The 25209-nt window shown below is 47.1% G+C and overlaps 1 protein-coding gene across 6 annotated transcripts in view; it reads right to left on the bottom strand.

Annotated features, from left to right (window-relative positions):
* SRCIN1 (SRC kinase signaling inhibitor 1) overlaps positions 1-25209 on the bottom strand; it is a 263638-nt gene that overhangs the window by 135144 nt on the left and 103285 nt on the right. For 5 of the 6 annotated variants that reach the window (XM_082197166.1, XM_082197162.1, XM_082197165.1 and 2 more), the window contains one exon: positions 12219-12502. In XM_082197166.1, the coding sequence (XP_082053292.1) occupies positions 12219-12479 (261 nt within the window). In that variant the 5' untranslated portion in view covers positions 12480-12502. Of the gene's footprint in view, positions 1-12218; positions 12503-16577; positions 16642-25209 lie in introns of those variants that run through there. The other variant, XM_082197164.1, reaches the window with a different exon arrangement.

The following is a 25209-nucleotide window of genomic DNA, read 5'->3' as shown; positions in this document are numbered from 1 at the left end:
ATCTCACACTGCTGTGGAGAAAGGGGTGGTGTGTATCATTACTATCAATCCCACAAATATTCCAGTCATCACCTTCAACAAGACAGCACTCAGCTTCTCTCTCAGAGAATAATGACCCCCCTCCTTTGCAGAGGGTCTGGGAAATTTTCAGGGTGGAAAGAAAACAAAACGAATTAGAGGGGGTAAAACGGGCATCTTACCTTACAGTCCACGCAAGATATAAAAAGGAAGGCTGCTGAATATGGAGAGGCTGTGTGAAGGACTCCGTATCTGAAGATGATTGCATGTCAACCTTATAAATGGAGAAGAAAGAGGCCTGCAGGAGCTCTCTGCGAAATGTGCTCTCTCTTTCCACTCAAGTCATTTTTATAGATCTGAGTCACCTTTATGCCTTCGAGAGAAGCCTTGTTAGTGTTCATACAGGATTTCTTTCATGCAAGCCTTGGGAATTAGGCCTCAAATCTACCAGTAAGTGCTCAAAAGCTATATCCTGTAGAGATGGCAGATGAAGTGGAGAGGGTATACTGGTCCCCCCCCCCATCATTCCCGTTTCCTCTCTTAAGAGCATGCCACTCTGCTTCTGACATTATATATTCCTTGCACCTAAACAACAAGACGAAAAGCATGTCTGTGTAGAAGAAAAGAATAAAAACTGCTTGTATATTCTCTCATCTGACAATCAAATGCAAAACATTCCTCTGCAATATAATGCAGACATAACATTAAGATGTGGTTGGCATTAATCAACTCTAGTTAAGACCCTGAACTTTCTATGAAACCAGTTGGCAAACTAAGCCCTACACCCAGAGCAAGTGCACAGGGAGACAACAGCAAGACCTGTATATCATCTTGCAAACAGAGACAGAGAGTTGCCTTAATCATGGTATTCTTGGTGCAGACACTGACCTTTGACATTTGGACAATCAGATATGAACAGTGTTTGTGCCTACACACACAGCCCCTTTCCTCCTTGCAACAACTATGCCCAGAAGTCTTCAATCAACCTTATGTTTCCTATTACATCTGACCTGAGAAACTGTGGTTACTGGGTTTGGAACAAGTCAGGATCTTAAACCAACTTCAGATTGGTTTGCTCTGATCCCGATAACCAGTGTTACCTGTTTCAGAAAACATGAGAAGCTATGGTTGACGGGAGGCTTTCGGGTTTATTGAGGTGTGCTGAGAAGGGGCTGTGTACAGTATATCTCAGTTGTTAAGATGAGATATGACCATCTGAACTGGGCCATTCATGCTTATCAATGGCTAACTCAAACCGTTTCAAGCCATGGTTTCACATCCTGGTTTCTTCCCCATCTTTAATCATGATTTAACTATTCAGATACTATAGGACCTACACATTTTTCAGTTCTTTATACAATCTCATCAATTTACATGGTGCTTTGCAGAACGACACAAACACCTTCTCTGCGAAGGTTGCAATCTGAAATTTGACAGGGCAGACACATCAGAAGGAGAGGAGGAAAAGCAGGGGCAGGGGTAAACAGGGGGGGGGATGTATGCTCCAGTTCAGTTGGACACACTTAGGCTTAGATCTTGAAAGGACTGAACACTAAGGGGTTCAGACATAGCTAATAGTTTGAGAGGGACCCTGGCTAAGCTGTCCTCAGTGCCTTCTGCTATTGTGAGGCCCCTCAACAGGCACCCATCTTACACTGTTTACTAATGTGGAGGGCAGACTGCACCACCAAGCAGAGCTCCTGAGCCATGCAAAAATATGTGTGCCAGCTGACACTGCCATGTTAGCAATGCAAGTCCCATATCCTAACATGCGTCCTGGGGTAGGGCCAACATTATTAACATGAGGACACCAGAGTGTTCACACATGCAATGCTGGCCTGGAGCTCCGCTCTGCGCTGGCATCACCCACCTGAGCCACATCAGTTGCGGTGGTGGTGTCTTCAGCTCAGTGGCAGCTGGACCTGTCAATGCACAGGATTTGCCCCCCCCCTCCCATTCTAGGTGCATTTTGAGGGAAGGGCCAAGGCTCAGTGGTAGAGTACATGCTTTGCATGCAGATGTTCCCAGGTTCCATCCCCAATATCACCACGTAGGGCTGGGGGAGAACCATGCATGAAACTCCAGGGGGCCACTTCCAGTCAGTGTAGACAATACTGACGCAGTATAAGGCAACTTCTTATGCTTCTGCGCCGGCACCATGTCTGAAAAGGTTTTGCAGACAAAGATGAATTTTGAAGATGGATTTAAAGGAAGAGAGAGCACATCACACAAAAGTTCCAGACATCGAGAGGAAGCAAAAACAATGGCCAGAGTCTGTTAAGAGAGGTACGATTGGAGCTGTCAGGCTTTGAGCTTCCTCTCCCTCTGTGCCATTAGCAGCAGGACTCGCATGCAGAAACAGAGCAGCAGGAGCTTTTCATGGCATGGAGATTAAAGGCACTGCCAGACAATCGCTTTGGGGTGCAATTCAATCACACACCGGCAAATCCAGGTTGCACAATTACATTTGAGTGGGAGGTCTTGCACAACAAACTTGCTTTCCCAAAAGACCAGACTTTTTGCAGGAAGGAAAGTGATGGGGAGATGCACCTTAGAGGCAACACTTGCTTTGATACGTTGTCTAACCCCCTGAAAACAAACCACAATGAAGCCAGCCTCATCTAAAGACCCTCCAAACAAATCAGGAGGAATGATCAATAAAATGACTGGTAAAGTTTCAATCAGCTAATGAGTTTCTGCATCTCCTGTAAGAAAGCTGAGAACCCTTTGAGGTACACAAATTCAAACAGCATCATATTTAAATGTCTGGCCTAACCTATCCCAAAGGCTCAAGTCAGAGCAGGAAACAAAGCAGCAAGGCAAAGCAAACAAACTGAAAAGCAACTCTCTCCACCACCCACCACCCCCAAAAAAGAACTGCAAGCACAATAAAACCAGGAGCAGCCACACTGGTGAAACAACTGTGTTATGCAGCATTTAGGGCTTTACAAGTTATAACCACCAGCTTGATTTTTGCCTGGCATAATATGCATCTCATACATACTGTTGACATGTTTGCAAATGGGATGTGCTAAATTGGGATCATTCATTTGCATTAATTCAGACAGGTGTGTTCCCCCACTCTCCCCCCCCTTCAACAGGAAATGCAAGTACAATAAGGCAAGGACAGGTTTTCCACTGTCTCTGTTTCTCCCTCTCACACCCCACCTCAGGCTGTATCCAACTAAGTTATACTCAGAGTAGACCCATTAAAATTAATGGATCATGTCCATTAATTTCAATGGGTCTACTATGATGAGGACCAACGCTGGGCAAGAGGACTCTCATACTCCTACTTGACTTGTTGACAACACATGTGCGCGCACACACACACACACCCCTTTCTGCAATAAGGAAAGAATAGCAAGATGCACTGGGAAGTGTCCGGTAACAACTGCTTGACACGGTGTTATCTGACATGGTGTCATCTAACCTCTGCACAAATAAACCAGGAAGGATGGGCAATAAACAGGTCATTTGGAAGGGTCTTTGCTTAGAAGTGATAGGTGCACATGCAGCAAGGAAATAATAATAATAATAATAATAATAATAATAATAATAATAATAATAAATTATTTATACCCTGCCCAGCTGGGGCGCCTTCCAACAAAAGATTAAAAATACATTAAAACATCAGTCATTAAAACCTTCCCTAAATAAGGCTGCCTTCAGATATCTTCTAAACTTCATGGCGGGCGCCACTTCTGACAAGGCCCTCTTCGCTTCTCACAGGGAGGGAACTGCCAGAAGGCCCTCGGGGCTGGACCTCAGTGTCTGGATTGAATGATGGGGGTGGAGACGCTCCTTCAGGAGGAGAAGGAGAAGGCCAGTGGATTCCAGGGCAGGCTGCCCATTCTGGGTGTGGGACTTGACAGGTACCCAACAACCTTGACCCATGCTACTGGCCCTGGCAATGAATTCTGGCAATAGGTCTATCTCCTGTAAGAACATAAGAGCCCTGCTGGATCAGGCCACATGCCCATCTAGTCCAGAACTGTGTTTTCATAGTGGCCAACCAGATGCCCATGGGAAGCCCACAAGCAGGACATGAGCGCAACAAGCTCTTTCCCCACTAGTGTTCCCCAGCAAAATAGCCATCGTATCTAGCAGTCATTCATAGCCTGGTCCCCCCCCCCCAAATCTATCTCTCTTGTAAAGGCATTCAAATTGCTGGCCACCGTCACACCTTGTACTAGCAATTTTTGTAGTTTATCTCTGTGCTGTATGAAGATGTACTTCTTGACTCTTCCAACAATCAGCTTAATTAGTCCTAGGGTTATGGGGGGAAAGCATGCACCCCAATGCCACTATTATTCAAGGCTGCTGGTCCTAGCCCCCACATTGAGATATGTGGGTGGGGAGCCTCAAGTCACAGGTTAAATTCGGCCCTCTGAGCCTTTATACCTGGCTCTTAGGAACCTCCCAGGCCTTGCCCCCTCCTAAGCAGCCGTATTCCTCATCAGCCCTGCTCTGTGGCCAGCCTAACACTTTAGTCTGGATGGAATGCGTCCTTGAATGGTGTCCTTGAACTTGCTTGCCAGGATGCAGAGGCGAATGTGAGTGAAAGAACCTCTGCTACGATATAGGTAAGAGTTACACCCATTGCTCCGGCCACTTTTTCCCCTTGTCCAGAGAACGAAAGAAAGTTCCCCATTCCTAATGTAGGAAGAAAAGTAGCATGGGATACAAAGATCCCTGATCTAGAGAGTGTTGTGCATATGGCTTTGCCACCTATAAGTGCCTGTAGACACGCAATGGTGCAAATGAGGGACCCCAAGCAATTGCAGGTGCACTAAGAGGTTTCCGGACATTTCTCCTTTGCAGGTGGCTTTTGCATAACCCAGCTGAGTGCACTGAAGCAGGATTGCTTTGAATTGTGCAGAAAAGCAAAGGCTTGTGTTAAGGCCACCCTAGGCCAAGCCCATAGGCGGCTGAACTTGAATGCAAGCTGAGAGGATACGTTCTCCTGTTATATCGGAAAAGGGGCACTGCTACACTCCAGTCCAGACTAGAGCTGAGAAAAGGAGGAGCCTGAAGCAGAGATACTGCTCTAGTGCCCAAGGAAAAGCTAACAACCAGGGCCCAATGCAAAGTGCCGATTATGCAGGATGGTGTTGCACACTTGTATTTTCTTCTGTGCACAAAGAAGGCTCTGAGGTTTGAGCAAACACAATTCCAAGAAACTTGTGTCACTAGGACACGCCAATCCTAGTAAAAGGCTCAAAGCAGGAATTGGCAAATGTGTGAATTTTGGTTTCTCTTTGTTCCTCGTTTTTCCAGTTTCAAGTTCAGTTCTCATTTCCACATCAGTTTGTGCCAATAAAATAAAATAAAATAAAATAAAATAAAATAAAATAAAACCCTCATGAAGATTTAGTAGCATTTTCATATGCATTCCACCAACGTACAGATTTTTGCAAAGCAATTTCCCCGTTTTTGTATGCTACTTTCACCAGCACATACATTTTTATGCATGGTTTATGCTAGCAAATGCACTTTTGTATGCGTTACGCTGCTGAAGAGCTGCATTGCAAGATTTGGAGAAATTGTGCCTCAGTTTGTGTGTTGTTTCAAAATGTGTAAATTAGGGAGGTTTGCCTTTAAACATGGAATGAAACAGATTTCCCTCCCCAACCCCCCAACCCCAATCCCTAGCCCAGAATACCTTGCTCATAAGGGCACAAAAGGGCAATAAGAACCGGGAGGCGGAAACCCCTTTCCAGCATAGCACACGCTCAAGGGCACTCTCATCTTTGATACTGCTTCACCTTTTCCAGCACGGCTGAACTCTGGAGTCAAGAGCAAGTTCTTCTGCAAGTTCTTATGACCTTTCGCTGAAAATAAACTCAGAGCCTTGCTTTCCTCTGTCCAGTTAAGCACATATCCTGTCACACTGGGGGATAATGTAGCACATACTGTCAGCCTCCAATGCAAAACTGAGGCAGAGGGAGAGCTTGAAAGGCATTTCACCCCCTTGCCAGAACGATTACGTTCCCCATGCATTTGAGAGGAAGCAAATTGCTTCTGTCTGCTAGCAGCATGGATTCGGCCAACCTATCTTTTAATTTAGATACAAGTTTCTAACCTTCAAGGCATGAGGAGAAAAAACTTAGGCAGATCTCTGATTCTAAGAGAAGGTTTGCACAGGTCAGAAAATAAAACCGACTGCTTTTAAGAGCAGACCGCAGATCTGGAACCTTGTTAGCCTAACACATACATGGCACAGTTAAGGGTTAACATTCCTAACCTAGTCTGCAACTTTCACTGATCTAGCCTTGAGCATCCCCCCCCCCCAAGCCCCATAGGACTGACTAATCTCTGGGCATCTATCCTTGCTTTCCTTCTGGAACCACGGAAGCCGTTCTTCTTGACCTGCAGCTCCATCTGCTGTTTTAACACTGCCTCTTTCGCCGCCACCAATGCTCAGGGAGAAATTGTGTGTGTGTGTCTCTGTCTCTCGCTCCCAGGCACCTGAACCAACTGCTACGATGGAACCAGGCTACCAAAACTAAAACAAGTGAGGGGAGGAAAAGAATCCTTACTATCTAGCAAACCATTTCAAAATAAATAGAGACACTGTTAATTCTATAGCAGCTATAAAGACCCCAGGGGGCAGAAGTGCACCCTAGGTGGTCCTAGGGTTTCATGTACATCCCCTGGCATGATTTTATGGGGAGCCAAAGGGGAAATGGGGGGGGGCAGCAGAAAGAGAGAAAGGGGATGAGGGGGGGCCAAGGGATGTGTTGTAAGCTGCCCAGAGTGGGCAGGGTATAATTATAATTATTATTATTATTATTATTATTATTATTATTATTATTATTATCATCATCATCACCACAGGGGTTTCCCTGTCCGCATTTGACTCTAGCCCCATTCACTTTTGGCACCAGCCATGCCCACCATCAATATGCGGCCCTTCTCTGCCCCTGCAGAAACACAAAGCTGCCTGAAATGAGCTGAACTGATATGGTCAATCCATGTTTTCATCATATTGAACTGGGATTCAACCACTTAAGATTTCGAGGTGGGGCTTTCTGGAATTGGGTTCTGGGTTCAAGTGAAATCCTGATGCCAGTTCATTTATTACTTCTCTAACCACGATTCTGCCCGCCCCCAATCCATATAAATGAACCTGGGCTATAAATTGGTCTCATCGAAACATCCCTTTAAACATCCCTATGCTTAACTATAGTTTAAAAGTGGGCTGAAAATCGTGGGCATGTCATGGTCCTTCCACACTCCTGCTGTGCCATGCTGCCAGGAGTGAAGCCACGGTTTGTGACTATAGTTTCTTTCAATGTGGCAAACTCTGTCAGCTGAAATCCTCTGTTCTACTGGACTATTAAAGGTGCAGGAGTCCCCTTTCCCTTTTTTACCGGGTCACTCTAATCCTTAATATATATTTGGCCTTAATATATCAGGCAAGAAATAGCTGTGCAACTACATTAAGACTTCACTATCCAGGTCATAGGACTGAACCTTAGATCTGAAAAGAGGTTCCTAAGTTGAGCCCCGGATCAAATAAAAGCCCGAATGTGGAAATATCAGTGCTACTGGGGAAAGGAGACAAAAGCCCAGCAGAGCTTGAGAATCTGGCTTTCGGCAAGGCTGCTCTGTGCTGAGTTTCAAGTCATTAGGCAACAGGAGGGAGTCGAAAGTGATCTGCAGGTGATCACAGGCACATTACTCACAGCGCTGAGCCTGCATGCAGAACAGGTGCCTCTAAAGAAGTGCCATTCTCTCACACACCTGGCACAAAACGAGACGTGTATTTTTCAGCTCTCACACGACTAATTCCTAACAGTTTGTGTTACAAGCACTTAAGCATCTGTTCCAGAAACGGAAGGCACTACAGGACTCGAATCACTTGTCGCAGGACAAGAATGTGTGAGCTCTGGTCATCACAGGGAAAATGGCTCACAAATTACACATTTCTAAGCGTAAATAATGCATTTCTAAGGCGGTTTGGTGGGATTTCATTTCTTACACGTTAAATTCAGCTATACAATAATAATAATATAATAATTATTATTATATAATAATATAATAATAATAATTGGGACCGAGACGGCTCTGGTTGCCCTAAGAGATGATCTTCGTAGACAGCTGGATCGAGGTGGGTCAGGGCTGCTGATTCTTCTAGATCTGTCAGCAGCTTTCGACATGGTCGATCATGAACTTCTGGACCACCGCCTTGCCGACGTGGGGATCCAGGGCACAGTCCTTCAATGGCTGCGCTCGTTTCTCTCTGGTCGGGGACAGAGGGTGGCGCTTGGGGGGAATTGTCATCGCGCCACTCCTTGGTGTGTGGAGTACCTCAGGGTGCGATACTCTCCCCGATGCTTTTCAACATCTTTATGCACCCCCTCGCCCAGCTTGTCCGGAGTTTTGGGCTGGGTTGCCATCAGTATGCTGATGACACCCAACGCTATCTGTTGATGGATGGCCATCCTGACTCGGCCCCAGACACACTGACCAGATGTTTGGAAGCTGTGGCTGGATGGTTACATGGGAGCCGGTTGAAGCTAAATCCTTCGAAGACAGAGGTCCTGTGGCTGGGACGGGACGATATGGGATTGGGGGGCAACTCCCATCTCTTGCGGGGGCGCAATTAGTGCCAGCACAATCCTTTAAGAGTTTGGGTGTAATCTTCGACACCTCCCTTTCCATGGAGGCGCAGATTGCAGCTACAACAAAGGCGGCATTTTTCCATCTCCGCCAAGCTAAGCAGTTGGCTCCTTACCTCTCTCGCCCTGACCTAGCCACTGTGATCCATGTGACGGTCACCTCCAGACTGGATTATTGTAACTCGCTCTACGTGGGGCTGCCCTTGAGACTGACCCAGAAACTCCAGCAGGTGCAGAATGCTGCAGTGAGACTCCTTAAGGGGGTCTTTGCTGCGAGATCACATTCACCCGGTGCTATACCAGCTGCACTGGCTCCCGGTGGAGTACAGGATCAGGTTTAAGGTGCTGGTTTTAACCTTTAAAGCCCTATACGGCCTAGGACCCTCGTACCTACGGGACCGCCTCTCCTGGTATGCCCCACAGAGAAACTTACGGTCTTCAAATAAAAACATCTTGAAGGTCCCAGGCCACAGAGAAGTTAGGCTGGCCTCAACTAGAGCCAGGGCTTTTTTGGCCGTGGCTCCGATCTGGTGGAACACTCTGTCACAAGAGACCAGGGCCCTGCAGGATTTGACATCTTTCCGCAGAGCCTGCAAGACAGAGCTGTTCCACCAGGCCTTTGGCCAGGGCACAGCCTGACTCCCTCCCTCGGCAATCTTCGCAGAGCTCTGGCCCAATGGTTGCCAGTGGCTTGAATTAATTAATTTTATAATGAATGATTTTAGAGTGTTGTTTGTGCTGTACTTTTGTACTGTTTTATTGTTGTTAGCCGCCCTGAGCCCGGATTCGGCTGGGGAGGGCGGGATATAAATAAAATTTATTATTATTATTATTAATGACAGAGCTAGCTCTGTGGCTGGGACTGATGGGAATTGGAGCCCCAACAACATATGAACAGTAAAGGTAACGGTAAATGACCCCTGGACAGTTAAGTCCAGTCAAAGGCAACTATAGGGTTGTGGCACTCATCTCGCTTTCAGGCCGAGGGAGTCAGCGTTTGTCCACAGACAGCTTTCTGGGTCATGTGGCCAGCATGACTAAACCACTTCTGGTGCAATGGGACACCGTGACAGAAACCAGAGCACAGGGAAACACTGTTTACCTTCCCACCCCATCAGTACCTACTTATCTACTTGCACTGGCGTGCTTTCAAACTGCTAGGTTGGCAGGAGCTGGGACAGAGAAACGGGAGCTCACCCCGTCGTGGGGATTCAAACTGCCGACCTTCTGATCAGCAAGCCCAAGAGGCTCAGTGGTTTAGACCACAGCACCACCCGCATCCCATACGAACAGTAGGAAGAGCCCGAGCCAATGACAGGCAGAGTGGCTGGAGATGGCCAGAGTGGCTGGGGCAACCCAGCCAGATGGGCGGGATATAAATAATATATAAAGTAGGATGGTGGTGGTGGTGATTATGATGAAAGGCCACAGGTTAGCCTCCCCAGGTTTTGAATATAGGTATACTTTTCAGAGTACTAAATCTGGATGTTTAGCCACTGTACACCTGTTGTTTGATACCATGTACTAAGCCTTAGGGTCATATCTGCAGCTCTTGCTGCAAAGACTGGCACTGCCTGGAACAGTGGTTTTCAACCAGTGTACCGAGGCACCTTGGAGTGCCGCAGGCAACTGGCCTCTGTCCCTCTTTCCTTCCCTCCCTCCTTCTGATGCCGTCTTGAGTCTCTGCCTCCCAAAGGCTTGCACAGCTGTTCATTGCAGCAGCCCTGGCTACAAGCTGAATGGTGAATGGTGCCTCTGGGGCTGGCCAGGGAGTGCTTCCCAGGCCTCTGTGGGGCAGTGTGAGGAGGCACCTCTCTTTGGGGCAGGGAAGCAGCTCAGAGACCAGGGGTGGCAGCAGCGGCTGCCCAGAGGACTCCCAAGGAGAGGGGAGAGGAGAAGAGGCTGAGGGAACCCTCCACAAGGGAAGGTGTTCAAAAAAGGGTGAGAGGCTGCCAGCTCCGCAGACAAGGGGTGACATAACTGGGCTCCTGAGCCCCACAGGGGTGCCGCAGAAAGGATGTAGTTGGTCAAGGGAACCGTGGACTCAAAAAGGCTGAATACCTTTGGCCTAGAATGTTATACTTGCAGTGTTCACTGACACCTATACATGCTCAGCACCGGAGGGAGTGCCACACTGCTATGCTTGGCACAGCAACACTGTGCAGGCACTGAATGGCCAGCTCCAGAGGTTGGCAAGGTTGGCAAGATGAGGTCAGAGGTTTTCAACCTCGGCACCCTTGGATAATTTAATGATTGGCCAGGGGTGCTGCAGGAGGGCCCTCCCCTCTCTCTCCCTCTTCACGTCAGCCATCCTTCCTTCATATTTGCAAATCTCTCTTGATCTATCTCTCTGTCTCTCCCCCCAGCCCAGCCTGAGTCCTGCTGCTCCTCCTGCTTTCTGTCTTCCAATCATATTCCAGATTTGATTCTCTCCCTCCTCCCCCTCCACTCTCAACAGGGCAGGGTGGGCACGGAACGGGGGAATCCCTGCTTATGCACTTCCTGTAATGGAACCCCAGTATAAGTGGCTTCCACCGGGGAGCCGCAGAAAGAATGTGGTTGGTCAAGGGCACCATGGACTCAAAAAGATAAGAAAGCCCCTGCCTTAGGTTGTCATGAGACTCATTGCAGAGGACTGCAGAAGTTGAATAAAACCAATAAAGGGTATTTGCTTTCCTTTACCCTTAACTAGCCACCAATTTGCTGGTGGCAATGATCCAAAAAGCTGCAACCTAAAGCCTGAGTTTCATGGAGGTTGGGTAGCTAGTATCTACCTAATAATGGCATTGTGTAGGAAAACATACAAACCAGCTTATATAATCTTGCAGAATAAGAATTACCAAAAATAAAAGGCCATCTTACAGAAATGAAAGGGTCTTGTGCAGCATCCCAGAACACAAGATTTATATTACCAATTTAAATGTGCTTGAAACCGAACCAGTTTCTACTATGGCTTCCACAAAAGGACCTGGGAAATGGGCGTTTCATGATGATGCTTGACAATTCCTTATCGGGTATCTCCAGTGCCTTGTTGTGATCTGTAATCCCTCAAGACGGCTTAGTATACAATTTTGATCAGACCTGAAATGTGTACTTAAACTTATAATACAGCTAGACATGTCTCCTTGAGAAGCAGGACCAAGGTCTTGGCTACTCCATAAAGATCTCCAAAGTCCCGCTTCACACCACTTGTTGCCAGAACGGTGTCACCTGAATAAGTCCCATGGCTTTAAGGCAAAGACTGGGAAGTTGTGGTCTTCCCAATGTTGCTGGACTACAGTTCCCTTCATCCCTGACCATCAGCCATGCTGGCTGGGGCTGATGGGAGCTGTAATCAAACAACCTCTGGAAGGCCCTAGGTTCCCCATCCCAGATTTAAGGAATCAGGAGGAGAATGCTGCACGTACCAGATTAATTTCCTCGTTTGCTCCTGATCTAAGTGGGTAAGGAGGACTGAAAGAGTCCTAACTGGGAAAGTTGCATCTTGCCTATGTTAAGCCATGAACCCAAAGAAAGAAAACATTGTGAGTGTTGAGATAGGAACTTGGTTGAAAAAAGAAAGGCAGCTCTTACCTGGTCCCGGATCCTCTCCTGCTGTCCTCGGATGGCCAAAGCATGCTGGGGGTATTTGCTCTTCAAGTGGTCCATGAAGGCATCTCTCTTCCGTTCCATCTCAGACTTCTGGAGCCCTGTCAGGGCCTCCAGGCTCTGGGCAGCGATGACCGTGTGCCGGCGCTCCGAGGTGTGCACCAGACCTACGTTGGAGAATCGGCGTGTGCCATTGCCCAGGGTCCGGTATTCCCGTGGATATTCTGCATCGTCTGCTGAGATCATGTGGGCGCTGGTCCTCTCAGGATCTACACGGATTGGGAGAGAAGGGAAGGAAGAAACAAGAGAGGGAGTCAGGGTACCTTTCTACTTACCTCACAGGGCAGAAAGGGGACCAGGGATGTCGGCTCTATAGGAAGGAGTGGGAGAGCTTTCTCAAAAAGGGGTGGGCAGGGTAGGGAGAAAGACGGCAATCAGAGGCTATGTTAGAATGAAGTGCTGATCAGTCTTCAGCATTGTATGACCCTCCTTTTGGGATAGGGAAAGAACAGTCCCATCCAGGCACCGGTAGGATTTTCCCTTTGGCTGTGGTGCCCATTGGAACTGGTAGGTTGGAAGACAGGGAGGCCAACAGTAGGGGGAGCTAGAGCCAATGACAGGCACAGCCAACACATTCTAGCTTTGTGTACATCCTCCTTCCTACTGAGTTTTACAAGGGCAATGAGGAGACTAAGGATGCTGACAGCCAGGGCCACTGCACCTGGAATGGATATAATTAGGTAGGCAGGCAAGTAGGGGCAGACTGAGGTTGGTGGGGAAGTGCCCCATTTGCCCTATGTCAGGCTTCCTCAACCTCGATCCTCCAGATGTTTTTGGCCTACAACTCCCATGACCCCTAGCTAACAGGACCAGTGGTCAGGGATGATGGGAATTGTAGTTTCAAAACATCTGGAGGGCCGAGGTTGAGGAAGCCTGCCCTATGTGGACCAGCCTCCATTACTCATTGGTGGCAACTGTCTCCAAGAGAATCAAGACTTTGCTACAGCTTTCTCTTCCCACTGATCAGCCTCAGAACAAGGCCACAAAAATTTTCAGACTCTTGAAGGAAGGGGCAGGTAGATCTCGGTCTTTACAGGGGCATGACAGAGGTAGGTAAGAGATGGGGAGATGGGAGGGAAGGCCATTCCAATCACTTTTTATTCCAAAGTGATTTCAAGGGGGTTTCTCAGTGCAAAGGGGACAAAGGGGGCGTGCTTGGGGGTGGGGTGAGGGGCAGAAAAGAGGCCGTCATCCGGAAGACAGACAAGACATAAACATATCAAGACGACAACTGGGGGCGGGAGGTACCACGGAGACATCAAAATTGCCCCCCCCGGGGGGGGCCTAAAATCAAACATAAGACAGTCATGAGACCTCAATGGGGATGACGGCCTAGGTGCCCCTGCTCTCAAGCAGAGGCAGACAGAGGGACAAAGACAGACGAACATTCTGCAACAGTAAATACGGACATAAAGGAACTGAAAGAAAACGGAAATGAGGTGCAGGTTGGTTCATGGGGGAGGAGGGAGGAATTTTTGTGGAACATCGCTCTGAAGCTCAGGAACAGCTAGAACATCTGAAAACTGGAGAAGGGGGCTTCCGCTTCTGATGCTTGCCCCAAGAAAGGAAAGAATATCAGCACAACCTGGTTCCCAAAAGCTTTGTGCCCCTTCAGACATCTTGATTCATTACCATCAGTAAAATAGGCCAACAACGCTCACATCCAAGGAAGCAAACTCCACCTCCCCACCACACACCAGCTAACTGCACTGTAAACATTCCTAAATACTTATGATGCTGTTTCCATAACCTATCACACTAGCTTAAATGCTCCATATGAAGTATGGGGCAGCTATATTCTGCCCCATGTATTTTATGCAGAAAAATAATCTTCCCTTTGTCAACTTCCCCTTCTGCAACTGTTAAAATATTTATGAATACTCTATGACATCACAGCAACTCAGCCAATGGCTTGGAGGGGATGACCTCAGCTCTGCAAGGAGCCCTCCAGACCGGTGTTTTCTTGTAGGTATATTCAGCAGTATGTTCTTCATGCAGTAGCGGTGGACTTGTTCTGCTTTATTAGTTCTTCTGCAACGCATCCCCCAATGCTACCACATTTTTGCTGTCCAGAGGGGCTATTGTGCAACAGTAAGTGGGACCCCAAAAAACGCATTTGCGGTATGAAAAATTACAGGATTCCAAAAGGAAATTGTAGGATATGCACAGAGTGGAAATGAAGTCGTATAACCGACTCAAAACTTTTGCGCAAGCAAATAATATTGAAATCGGGGTTGCATATGGCCTGTCTAATATCATGAGTACATATCATCATGAATGCACAATGAAGAGGACGTCTGGAGAGGCCTTACATCTTTAAGCAGGTTTTAAAAGCACACTAATTTAGGGCTGCTTCTTTCTAATGTAGGTTTCTTATGAGCTTAAGTCAGAGAGTTGTTCTAGAATGCTTACCTAGCTTATCTACTGTAACTCATGTTGCTGTTTTATTTATTTTAAAGTGGCATATGCTTTTAAAATAGTGTGCTGCTGCCATATAAATTGAGTCTTTTGCTTCTGAACTGTATTTTACATGTCTTTAGAAGAGCTATTCCAAAAAAACCACCCCAGCCTATAAATGAATTTATAAATAAAAGAGCTGTGAATCCCTTACTGCTATAAGACCATGGAGTCTGACCCTTCATGAGGGGATCAATTTGTATGGCAAAATACATTTCTGGCCCCAAAGATGGTGTCTGGAATAGAGTGGATTCTAATAATGCAGAAGAAGTTAGACATTCCTGATCAACAGCACCCATAAATTAGTGGTCTTCATAAAGAATAACACCTGCTTAGCTGAAGATAAGAGGCAAAGACTAACTCCTGAAGTTCCAACACTACATCAGACTTCCCCTCTATAGTCACTGGCATGGAAATCGTACTTTCTCTAGAACAGGCAAGCTTTGATGGAAAACATGGAAAACAGGCCTGCAAGAATGGCAAATGTCTGGATAGCGTCGTATAGACATGGTTGTATCTGGGTAGAATCAGGACTTTGTAGTAGCTGTTCTGTTCTGATTTATTGTCTAGCTTTCTGACTGCAGCATCTTCTAAATTCATGTTCTTCCATCATGGGTCCCCAGATGTTGCTGGTTTACAACTCCTATGAGTTGTAGTCTCACAACATCTGGGGACCACCAACAGGAAGAACATTGCTCTGAGCCTCCCGTGACAAAAAAGGGTAGTAGTTTTGTATCATTAGCCACATACTTCCTTTGAAACCCCTCCAAAAATCAGAATGCCAATTTTGATTGGCGCTCTTCTTGGGGGTTGGGTGGGGGAAGAGTTGTTTTCTCTCTGGTTTTTGTACTGATCAATTCAGTTCTCCTCTTTATTTTCTACTTCCTTTGGTAACCAGAAGTAAAACTTTTGTGTGCAGCATCAGTAGCTTCCTACCCACCACCAAGAGATAAGAGTCTAAGCTGTGTGTAACTTAAAACAGGCTGGCCAGCATAAATCAACAGAATACTGAGCAGCTAATGCAGTATTCCTGTGAGCCAGCAAAAGCAACCCTTATGTTCTTAAATCTATCAGACACGTTGATTTCCCTGATAACTCCACATTCTTTGCAAATGCTCAATAATCACAGAACCCACAAGGTCCTGCTCTTGAGGTTGCTGACTCTGCCTTCTGAAAATGGCACAGTCCCAGTTATGGGCTGAGCCACGTCAAGATGGCCATTTTGCAATAATATACGGCTTCAGTTAGAGCTATAATAAGCAATGGAGTGTACGGATGGCTCTAGAGATTGGCAAAGGAAAGACAAGCTTTCTCCTCCATAAAAATACTTTATGGGTTCTTGTTATCTGGAAAGAATGGGTGGGGTGGTGGAAGAAAACTAGTGTTGAAAAAAATTAAAAAGAGATTTAACAAGGCAGTAAAAATGAAGATCAGCTCAGCTGAGCTCTCAGCTGCAGATTTCATTTCATTTTATTGCCATTTTAGGGAAAGCATCTTCTTACCACCTTTGAAGTGCTACTCTGAGGAAGATCAAGAGAGGAAGGAAATGGCTATGGATGCGGCTTGGCATCACACTTTGTGCCCCCTGCCCACCAGCAAAGTTAAACATGTCCAAACTGGGTCCAATATTCTAAATCTACCTAAAGGACAGGTTGTGGTCTGGCAGGTTGTGTTTGCTGATGGGATGTGCTGGCAATCTTGGCTCCTGAAAAGTTCCTCTCCTGAAGGCCCACATCTTCAACACGGCTGTCCTCAAACCACCTCTCCTAGCTCTACCTTTCTAGCTCCCTGGCTGTCACTCTCCTAGTCCCAAGGCACATGTTGGACCTCTAGTCCACAGCTGAATATGGCCCTTCAAGGCTTTCAGTCTGGCCATTGGGGCTCTCTCCAGGCCGCAGCCCTCAGCTGCTCTGCTCTGGTCCTTTCTCAAGAGCTTTTTTCATGATGGAATGTGTCCTTGGACACTGGAAATCCCCCTTGCTTGCCTAGAAGGAGAGATGTGTGGGCATAGAAATGCCTGGCTTTTACACATTCTATGCAGCACCCTATTACCTAAACTTCCTGTATAGAAAGAGAGGCCACAATTTGAAGCTCTTCAGACTGATGCAAGATACAGCTCCAAGCCATCATCATTCCTGCTTGTCACAATTTGTCACTCTGCTGCAAACTCCCACTCCCAAGTATGTCACATCTGACACCCCCAGCACACATTTTTAATGCCTACACAGTAAACGATCCCATTTATTCCTTGGGAGGAGTGTCTTTTTATTGGCAAATACAAACACCTCATGGAAAGCAGGCACGAAGAACATTATTTCACACCATTCAAAATAATCCTTCAGGAGCAATGGTGGCTGGTGTCCATTGGGAACAGTGGCAGGGAAGCAAAAAGAGAACCCAAAAGTAGGTGGAACCAGATCCACTGACAGGCATAGTCAATGACAGGTGGAGCCAACTCAGTCTAGGAGAAGATGGGGAGGTGATATGATACCCATTTTCAAGTATCTGAAGGGCTGCCACATGGAAGATGGAGCAAGCTTGTTTTCTACTCCAGAGGGTGGGACCCAAACCAATGGAGTCAAGTTGCAAGAAATGAGATTCTGACTAAAAGCCAGGCAAAACTTTCTGGCAGCAAAATCTGGACTCTTCTTCACTGGAGGCTTTTGAGCAGTGTTTGGATGGATGACCACCTGTCAGGGATTCTTTGCATTGCATGGGATTGGACAAGATGACCCTCGGGTTCCCTTCCCACTCTACATTCCTATGATTCCAGATTAGTCTCCATCTTCTCCCTGCTGAGTTGTACAAGTGCAACACTGATGCTAAGGAGGAGGAGGAAGCTGACAGCCAGGGCCAATTCATGGACTGGTTGCAAGAAGGCAGGCAGGTGGGGCTGGCTGAGGGCAGGTTGGTGGGGCAGTACCCTATTTGCCCTAATACAGAGGTTTTCAACCTTTTTGAGTCCATGGCTACATGAACCAACTACATTTTTCTGCAGCACCCCTGTGGGGCTCAGGAGCCCAGTTATGTCACCCCTTGCCTACAGAGCTGCCAGTCTCTCGCCCCTTTTCAAACACGCTCCCTTGTGGAGTGTTCTCTCACCCTCCTCTCCTTTCCCCTCTCCTTGGGAGCCCTCCGGGAAGCTACTGCTGCCATCCCTGAGCTGCCCCCCCTGCCCCAAAGAGAGGTGCCATCCAGAGGCACCATTTGCCTGTGGATCTTACAGCCAGGGCTGCTGCAATAAACAGCTGTGCAAGCCTTTAGGAGGCAGAGACGCGAGAGGGCATCCGAGGAGGGAGGGAAGGAAAAAGGGACAGAGGGCAGTGTTGCCTGCGGCACCCCTAACCATCCTTCAAGGCACCCTAGGGTGCCACGGCACACTGGTTGAAAACCACTGCTCTAATTCACTGACCTCCTTTTTTGGAAGATGTGTGTGTTTGCTCATGTGTATTTATATTTTTATACCACTCTTCCTCTAAGGAGTTCAGGGTGGCTTACATAATTTTCCTCCTCCCCACTTTAGCTTCAGAGCAACCTTGCGAGGTTAGGTTGAGAGATAGTAGTTGGCCTAAACCCAATCACTGCAGCCTGAAGTAGTACAAACCAGGTGCAGGATGACTACCTCTGCCTTCATACAGTCAGGTCATGGGTCCACCAGTCATTGCCATGGGTCAGGCCAGTATTGCCTACACAGAGTGGCAGAGGCTCTCTGGGGTTTCAGGCAGGGGTCCCTCCTCCCAGCCCTACCTGGAGATGCCAGGGAATTGAACCCGGACTTTCTGCATGCAAGACAGATGCTCTTTCACTGAACTACAGATTTTTCTCAAAGTGAGAAGGAACTACTAAGCCATTGTTACTTTCCCTCCACTCTTGATGCACGCCTTGCTTTTATGAATGGCTCTAAATCCCTGCCACTTTTATCACCCTACTCCCATGTCTCTGTTACACGCTGGGAGAGGAGTGCCTTAGAAACTAAATCACTGGCACTCTATGAAATGGCCCTCGTCAATTAACACAGGAGACAGATGATAGCTCTTTAAGAGAGTTGAAAATAGGGTTGCCACCTTTTAACCTGACAAATTATGGACAGTCCAGCTATTTACCACATCAGTGGGGCAAAGCAAATCGGACATCAAAAGGGTTTATTGAGATCACAGTGATCCTGTGTATCTTGTCCCCTTGCAGTAATTATTCAACAGGTCACTAAGGTAAGAAGGTAGATTGATATTAGCTTTCAGAATGATTTCAGTCTCCCAAAAACCATTTTTGAAACATACTTACTGGGGTTCTCTTAGGGACAAACTAGATTAGATGGCGGCAGACTCAATGCAAACCTTTATAAAGCAGAGGTGGAGTGGAATAGGGCAACTGGAAGTGCAGCATGGCTGGGTTGAAGGCGGGAGCCGAACCCTCCCATGCCCATGTTTTCACTCCTGTCTCAGCGATGTCTACGCTGGCTTGGTCATGTGCACAGTATGGAAGACGGCAGGATGCCCAAGGACATGCTCTACAGGAAGCTGGCTTCAGGCACAAGACCCATTGGCAGACCAACTCTGTGTTACAAAGATGCCTGCAAACGTGGCATGAAGGCTGACATGAACCCCACTGTGTGGGAATCTCCCGCAGACAATCACAGTGCCTGGAGACAGACAGCTAGGTCTTGCATCCATAGCAGTGAGCAGAGGAGGAATGACTGCTGTGAGGAGCACAGAGAGAAGAAACGCCATGGTGCATCTGCAGCAGCCTTCATCTGCCCCAGCTGGAACAAAACACCTCTCTCCCCTATCGGTCTCTACAGCCCCAGCAGGCGCTTCCTACAATTTCACTCCCAAAGGTGCACTCCTCCGTTGTCTCCCAAGACAGATGGATACCAACAACAACAGTATGGCTTGAAGGGACCTCAAAGGGCGTCTAGTTCAACCAGCTGCCAATGCAGCAGGAAATCCACTGCCTTATACCGAGTTGGACCACTATTGTCCACGCAGACGGAAAGCAACTCTCCAGGATTTCAGACATGCCGCCACTCCCGGCACTCTCTGGTATTTAGCTCTCACAGAGTTAGAATTCCTGGCAAACTTTAACAAACAACAGTGCCCACAATTCTTTAAGGAGGGAAATGTTTCAAATGTGCTTTAAAGGTATAGCGTACACACAGCCTTAAACACACAGGCCTGAAGCAATCACGCTTAGTTTGGTTCTTAGTTCTTCTCTCCAGTATATCCCCTTTTTTGAGACAAGATGAAGGACGCTCCACTATGCCTTCACTAACACTGGATTACAGCTGATTATGTTCCCCAAACATGAACAATCTGTGAAATTTATGGGCAGTTGCCAATACCCACCTTTGGTCCAAAAGGTTTCTAAAACAATACACAAACCCAGCCATGTCTGGAGCTGAAAACCCAAAGTAGAAAATCAGCAGAATGAATGGGAGGATCCCCAAATGCAGAAGGGCTGGTTTATCGCATCTTGAAGTAATAAAGACACACACGTGCTCATAAAAAGAGAGGCTCCCTGTAAAACCATTTTAAGCAATGAAGTAACATCCAAAGAGCAGGTTCCTGTGAGACCATTAAGTCCAGAGTCTAAAAGCAGGTAACTGCACAACCAGATGGCCACATTTCCTAGGGACATCTACTTGAAGGATGGACCAGACCAAGCCCAGTTTAAAGATACAGAACCCTAAGATGGGAGAGCAAGAGGGGCCTTGCAGTTGCCCATCAACAGCGAGCTGCACCTGGGCAGGTGCACAGGCCATCTGATCGCAGTATTGCTTGCCCACTATGGTGAAATTCTTTTTATTTCTATTTAATTGATAACAACTTGATTCAAATTTGCATCTATGTTGTTGTTTAGTCGTTTCCGACTCTTCGTGACCCCATGGACCAGAGCACGCATCTATACATGCATATTAAAGTTGCCAAAGATCAAGAACTCATATCAGGATTCTTTCCCAAGAATGCCATGTTTAGACTGGTGCAGTACATTATGAAAATCGCTGGTCTAAGGCACAGGTAAGTAATACTCATAGATAATCCCAGGCACAGATGCACAAAGGCGGGAAATCTAACTACCCAAAGTGAAGGCATTGATCCAACAACAACACACCCCATGCTATCCTATATAAAGGAATGAGGAGGGCTCAGCTTAGGGCAGCAAGAGTTTCAGCTCCTTAGCAAGCAATCACACATGCTGCCTAGAAGGAGGCACCTGCAGCACCTGTTTTCCTGTCTTTTTGTTTCTCCTGGACATAGCTGGTAGGGGAGGTGTCTCTGCTCCATGGCAGATGGATGGGGCAGGAGGAACGTGTTCCCCTGGAGAGGTGTGGCTATTGCCAGTATCTGACAGCACAAAATGCACCACAGAAACGTCAAATATAGGCTCCAATGGCTATGGAGAGGGAGGCGGGGTTTGTGGCTCGTGCCACGGGGATGGGGGGGAGTTGAGAGAACAGGTTGAGAACCCCACACACCCACCTGATTCCTCCCTAGGATCCTCTGTATCAGGCAGAGACCTCTCCATCCCACTGGAACCTCCCCTGGGTCCCTGGCAAACTATCCCTGTGCATCAACCAGCCCATGATGTAATAGATGTAATTTTATGCTAATGTGTCCTAGTCTGTCTTCCTTTTTTGGTGATGCATTTCTTCTTTCCTGGCATTGGGTCAGTGGCCACCCTACAGCACAAACTTGCCAAGCCTGCTTACCACAAGTGGAAGTGGGATGAGCGTACACATTAGAAGCAGCAATTCACTTTGTGTTTTTTGTTGTTGTTTTTTTGTTAAATAAATAAATAAATGCTTGAGCTCCATGGGGGAAAGCCAAACAAAAGCCCTGCTACCTTAACTCTATGCTATGTCACTCATCAGCATTCATGCTTCCTTGAGTTTTTGCACCTTCCACAAATGCAGCTTCTGTGATTTTCACCGAAATTACTTTGAGGCCCTTCATCTCTTTTTGAAAATGTTAAAAGCACAGCAAGTTGCCTTGCACTTTGCTTTTCATAGCTATAGTTTGCTGTACTTTGGGGCTTTGCGGATGATGGGGCGGGGGGGGGGGCAACTGCATTAGAAAAATATACACACACATAAGAAGCTGCAAATCTGACATAAAGCCCACAGCCAGATGTTTGGGATGGAGTCAGGAATTGGGGGAGGTGGGGAGAAATAGAAGAAGAATCACTCTTGACTCTGCTTATTCCCTGTGGCTGGAATGAGTTGACACTAGTATTTTTAATAAAAAAAAAACCTCACAAGGTAAGCAGTTTTCTCAAGAGCTATCTGCAGTGGTGCCCATTGGCCCAGCTGGCTCAGAAATTGGCGCCCAGCTGCTCACGAGATAAAGAATCAGAAATAGCAGCAAAGCTGGCATCCTGGGGTGGGTGGGTGGTAAATAAATAGCCTCACAAAGCAAAGTGTCGCCTGGCAGGTGGGCCGCTAATTCAGAAGCTGCCAACAGCACCTAAGCCAGAGAAGCAGGAAGGAATTTGAATGCAGCTCCTAGATCCTTTCTGTCCCATTCAGCACATCGTACCTTAGCCCCCTCCAGAGTAGTGTGTGTGTTATATTTATTTGGCAAGTCCTTTCTGCAATATGTCACCGGTGTACTTATTAGTGCATTAGTGATGCAGTAGCGGTTTAGTCGTGCTGGCCACATGACCCAGAAAGTTGTCTGTGGACAAACGGCGGCTCCCTCAGCCTGAAAGCGAGATGGGCGCCGCAACCCCATAGTCACCTTTAATTGGACTTAACCATCCGGGGTCCTTTACCTTTTACCTAGGATTTATATTGGACCGTCCACACATCACTCCATTTTATTAGCTGTTGGGCACCGAAATTACTTTGAGGCCCTTTCTGCTGTTTGGTGGGGCTATAGCCCAATAAAAGCAGGATGTCCACCGCCCCCTGACCCCAATGCTTGTGGTCCGAAAAGTTACAGTATTTCAGCAAGAAGCTGCAGGATATGCATTGGGTGGAAGGGAAGCAGTGTGACCATTTGAAAATTTTTGCAGGCACAATCTGTCTTGAGAACAGGATTGCATAGAACTGCCCCAATAGCATCAGGAGTGCAAGTCATCTTGAATGCGCAGTGAGGAGGGCATCTGGAGGGATTGTTGACTCCTGCAGACCTCCCACTGTCCGGACTCTCCCTATCACTTGGATCTCAAACTGTCACCATGGTTGAAAGTTTTTCAGGTTTTAATCAACAAGTCGGGACAGCATCCCAACATGGGTCTGCAGGTTACAAATTCATAAGGCATGGCGGAAATATACAGTATCATACCATACATGGCTGGGCCGCAGACCAATCAGATGCTCCATAGGCAAGCTCCTTTGTGCCTGCAGAGCAACTGAGTCACTGGCAGTCAGAATTTCCAGAGGGGTAGTCAAGAGTTTTCATGCACACAACAATTTATTCTAGAACCAGTGGAGACTGGCTACTTGTTTATTCCACGTAGTCCGCACACAGTTTACTTCTACTGCATATTCTTTTGGCCCTTGGAACGTGCTTCTTGAGAAACCTATTTCGTTCCAAAAATAAAAGCTCATTGCAGATTGATTCCCCATTACTCCCAGTGTGTCCATTTGAACACAGATGAAAACAAATCGACAGAGTCCTGGCAATGTGGGTGGGGGGCTTTATCCACATCCGCCCAATGATGTTGTGAGGTGGGCCTATGCCAAGTTTGCATCAAAACACAGCATTTCCCAAGAAACAACAGGATAGATACACCCATGGATTGCAGTACACCATTTCCCAAACCATTGGATGCAGAACAAATGGGAGCGTGGACAGAGGCTGAATAGTTTTGATTGTGACAATGTCGCTCAAATGTCTCTTTCATTTCCTGTCCCAGTGGCATGCTTCACCATCTCATCTGTCAAGAAGGTTTGGAAATTGCTTCATACTCATGTATGAAGCTGCTCTCCACAGCCCACTAAAGCATCAGAATAGATCAAGGGAGAGGTATTGAGAGAGCCATAGTGATCAGAGGATGCGAGGGAGTGAAGGAGTGTCAGAAGGGACATTCACCACCATCCATCCCATCACACTGATGGGACTTTAAGTAGTTTCCTATCTACCAATGCTTGATCCTCGCTGACTCACACCATCTCCTCAATGAGGATGTATCAATGTCATTCAGGTATTTCTGCAAATAATACAGAAAGCTGATATTTTCTAGACAGGAAATCTGGGGTACTCAGACTGCTAGAAAAAGCCTATTTTACTAGAAAAGCGTATCGGCTGGTTTCCGTAATTAATTATGAGAGCATTAATCAAGATCAGGTTTGAATAAACTCACTTGGGGTTTAAAATCAGAGGTTCCTTGGTGTACACACCGGGTGGGATCTTTCTGCTACAACTTGCAATTATACACCATTTATTTAATGTATTTATACCCAGCTCTTTAAAGTTAAGTTTGGCTCCAAAAGTGGCTTTACAATTAGGTAAGGAATGATGTGTTTGATCAATTAAAGACCCTACAGGAGAACAGATAATACAGATGTCCAGTTGGAAGCCTTTAGAATGCACGAAGGCCAAATGACCCAAATGACCTTGTGAAATGCCCTCATTTAGCTGAAGATGCGGCTCAGAGGTACAGCATATGCATTGCTTGTAAAGGGTCCCAGGACTGATCCCCAACATCTGCAGGAAGGGCAGAGAGAGGCCCCTGCCTGAAACCCTGGAAAGCCACTGCCAGTCAATGTGGGAGATACTGAGCTAATGGACCAATGGTCTGACTCATTATAAGGCAGCTGTCAAAGAGCAAGCTGGCAGTAAATCAGACTGTTCAAAGTTGGAGTTAACTCTTTATTAGCAAAAACCATAATCTTCACTTTGCTGAGCGTCAGGCCTAATGAGCACAGCTCCACATCCTCACAGTCATCTAAGTCCCCTCCTCCCCAGGGCTTTTTCCAAGCAATTGGAGACTGTGCCTGCATGCAGTCAACCTCTCCTCCACCCTTTTCATGCCTCTTCTGGATCTGGGAGACAAGTGGGGAGGGGAGCTTATTGCAGCAGGAGGGGAAGACACCCGTGCTTCTTCACCAGCCTGACTCATCTCAGCCTCTTGGCTTCCCTCCTCCCACTCGCTGCCTTCAGCTTCTGCCTCTGATCCTGGACTTCTCTCTGCTACCGACTTTCCCTGCTCACTAAGTCCAGTTACCTCTTCAGCTTCCGACACCTCCTCTTCCCAGTCTTCTTTCTTTTCTACCTCTGACCACTCATCACATTGTCCCACCACAACTCCCTAGGCTCTGAGCCTTCTTCCTTTGGTGGTTCCCCAGCTGGTTCCTTCCACCATTTTTCTGCATCCAACAGTCCACAACAGCACCTTCCTATATTCCTATGCAGGACAAGAGTGTTCGAGATGCTATACGCTTGGGATACAGGAATGATACATTTCTGCCTAGACCAGGGATGGAGGCTCCTATCACCACCAAACACATTGGCTAATG

This window comes from Podarcis vaucheri, assembly GCF_965113315.1.
Source record: "Podarcis vaucheri genome assembly, chromosome: 13".
Taxonomy (NCBI): Eukaryota; Metazoa; Chordata; class Lepidosauria; order Squamata; family Lacertidae; genus Podarcis; species Podarcis vaucheri.
This window is presented reverse-complemented; position numbering and strand designations above follow the sequence as displayed.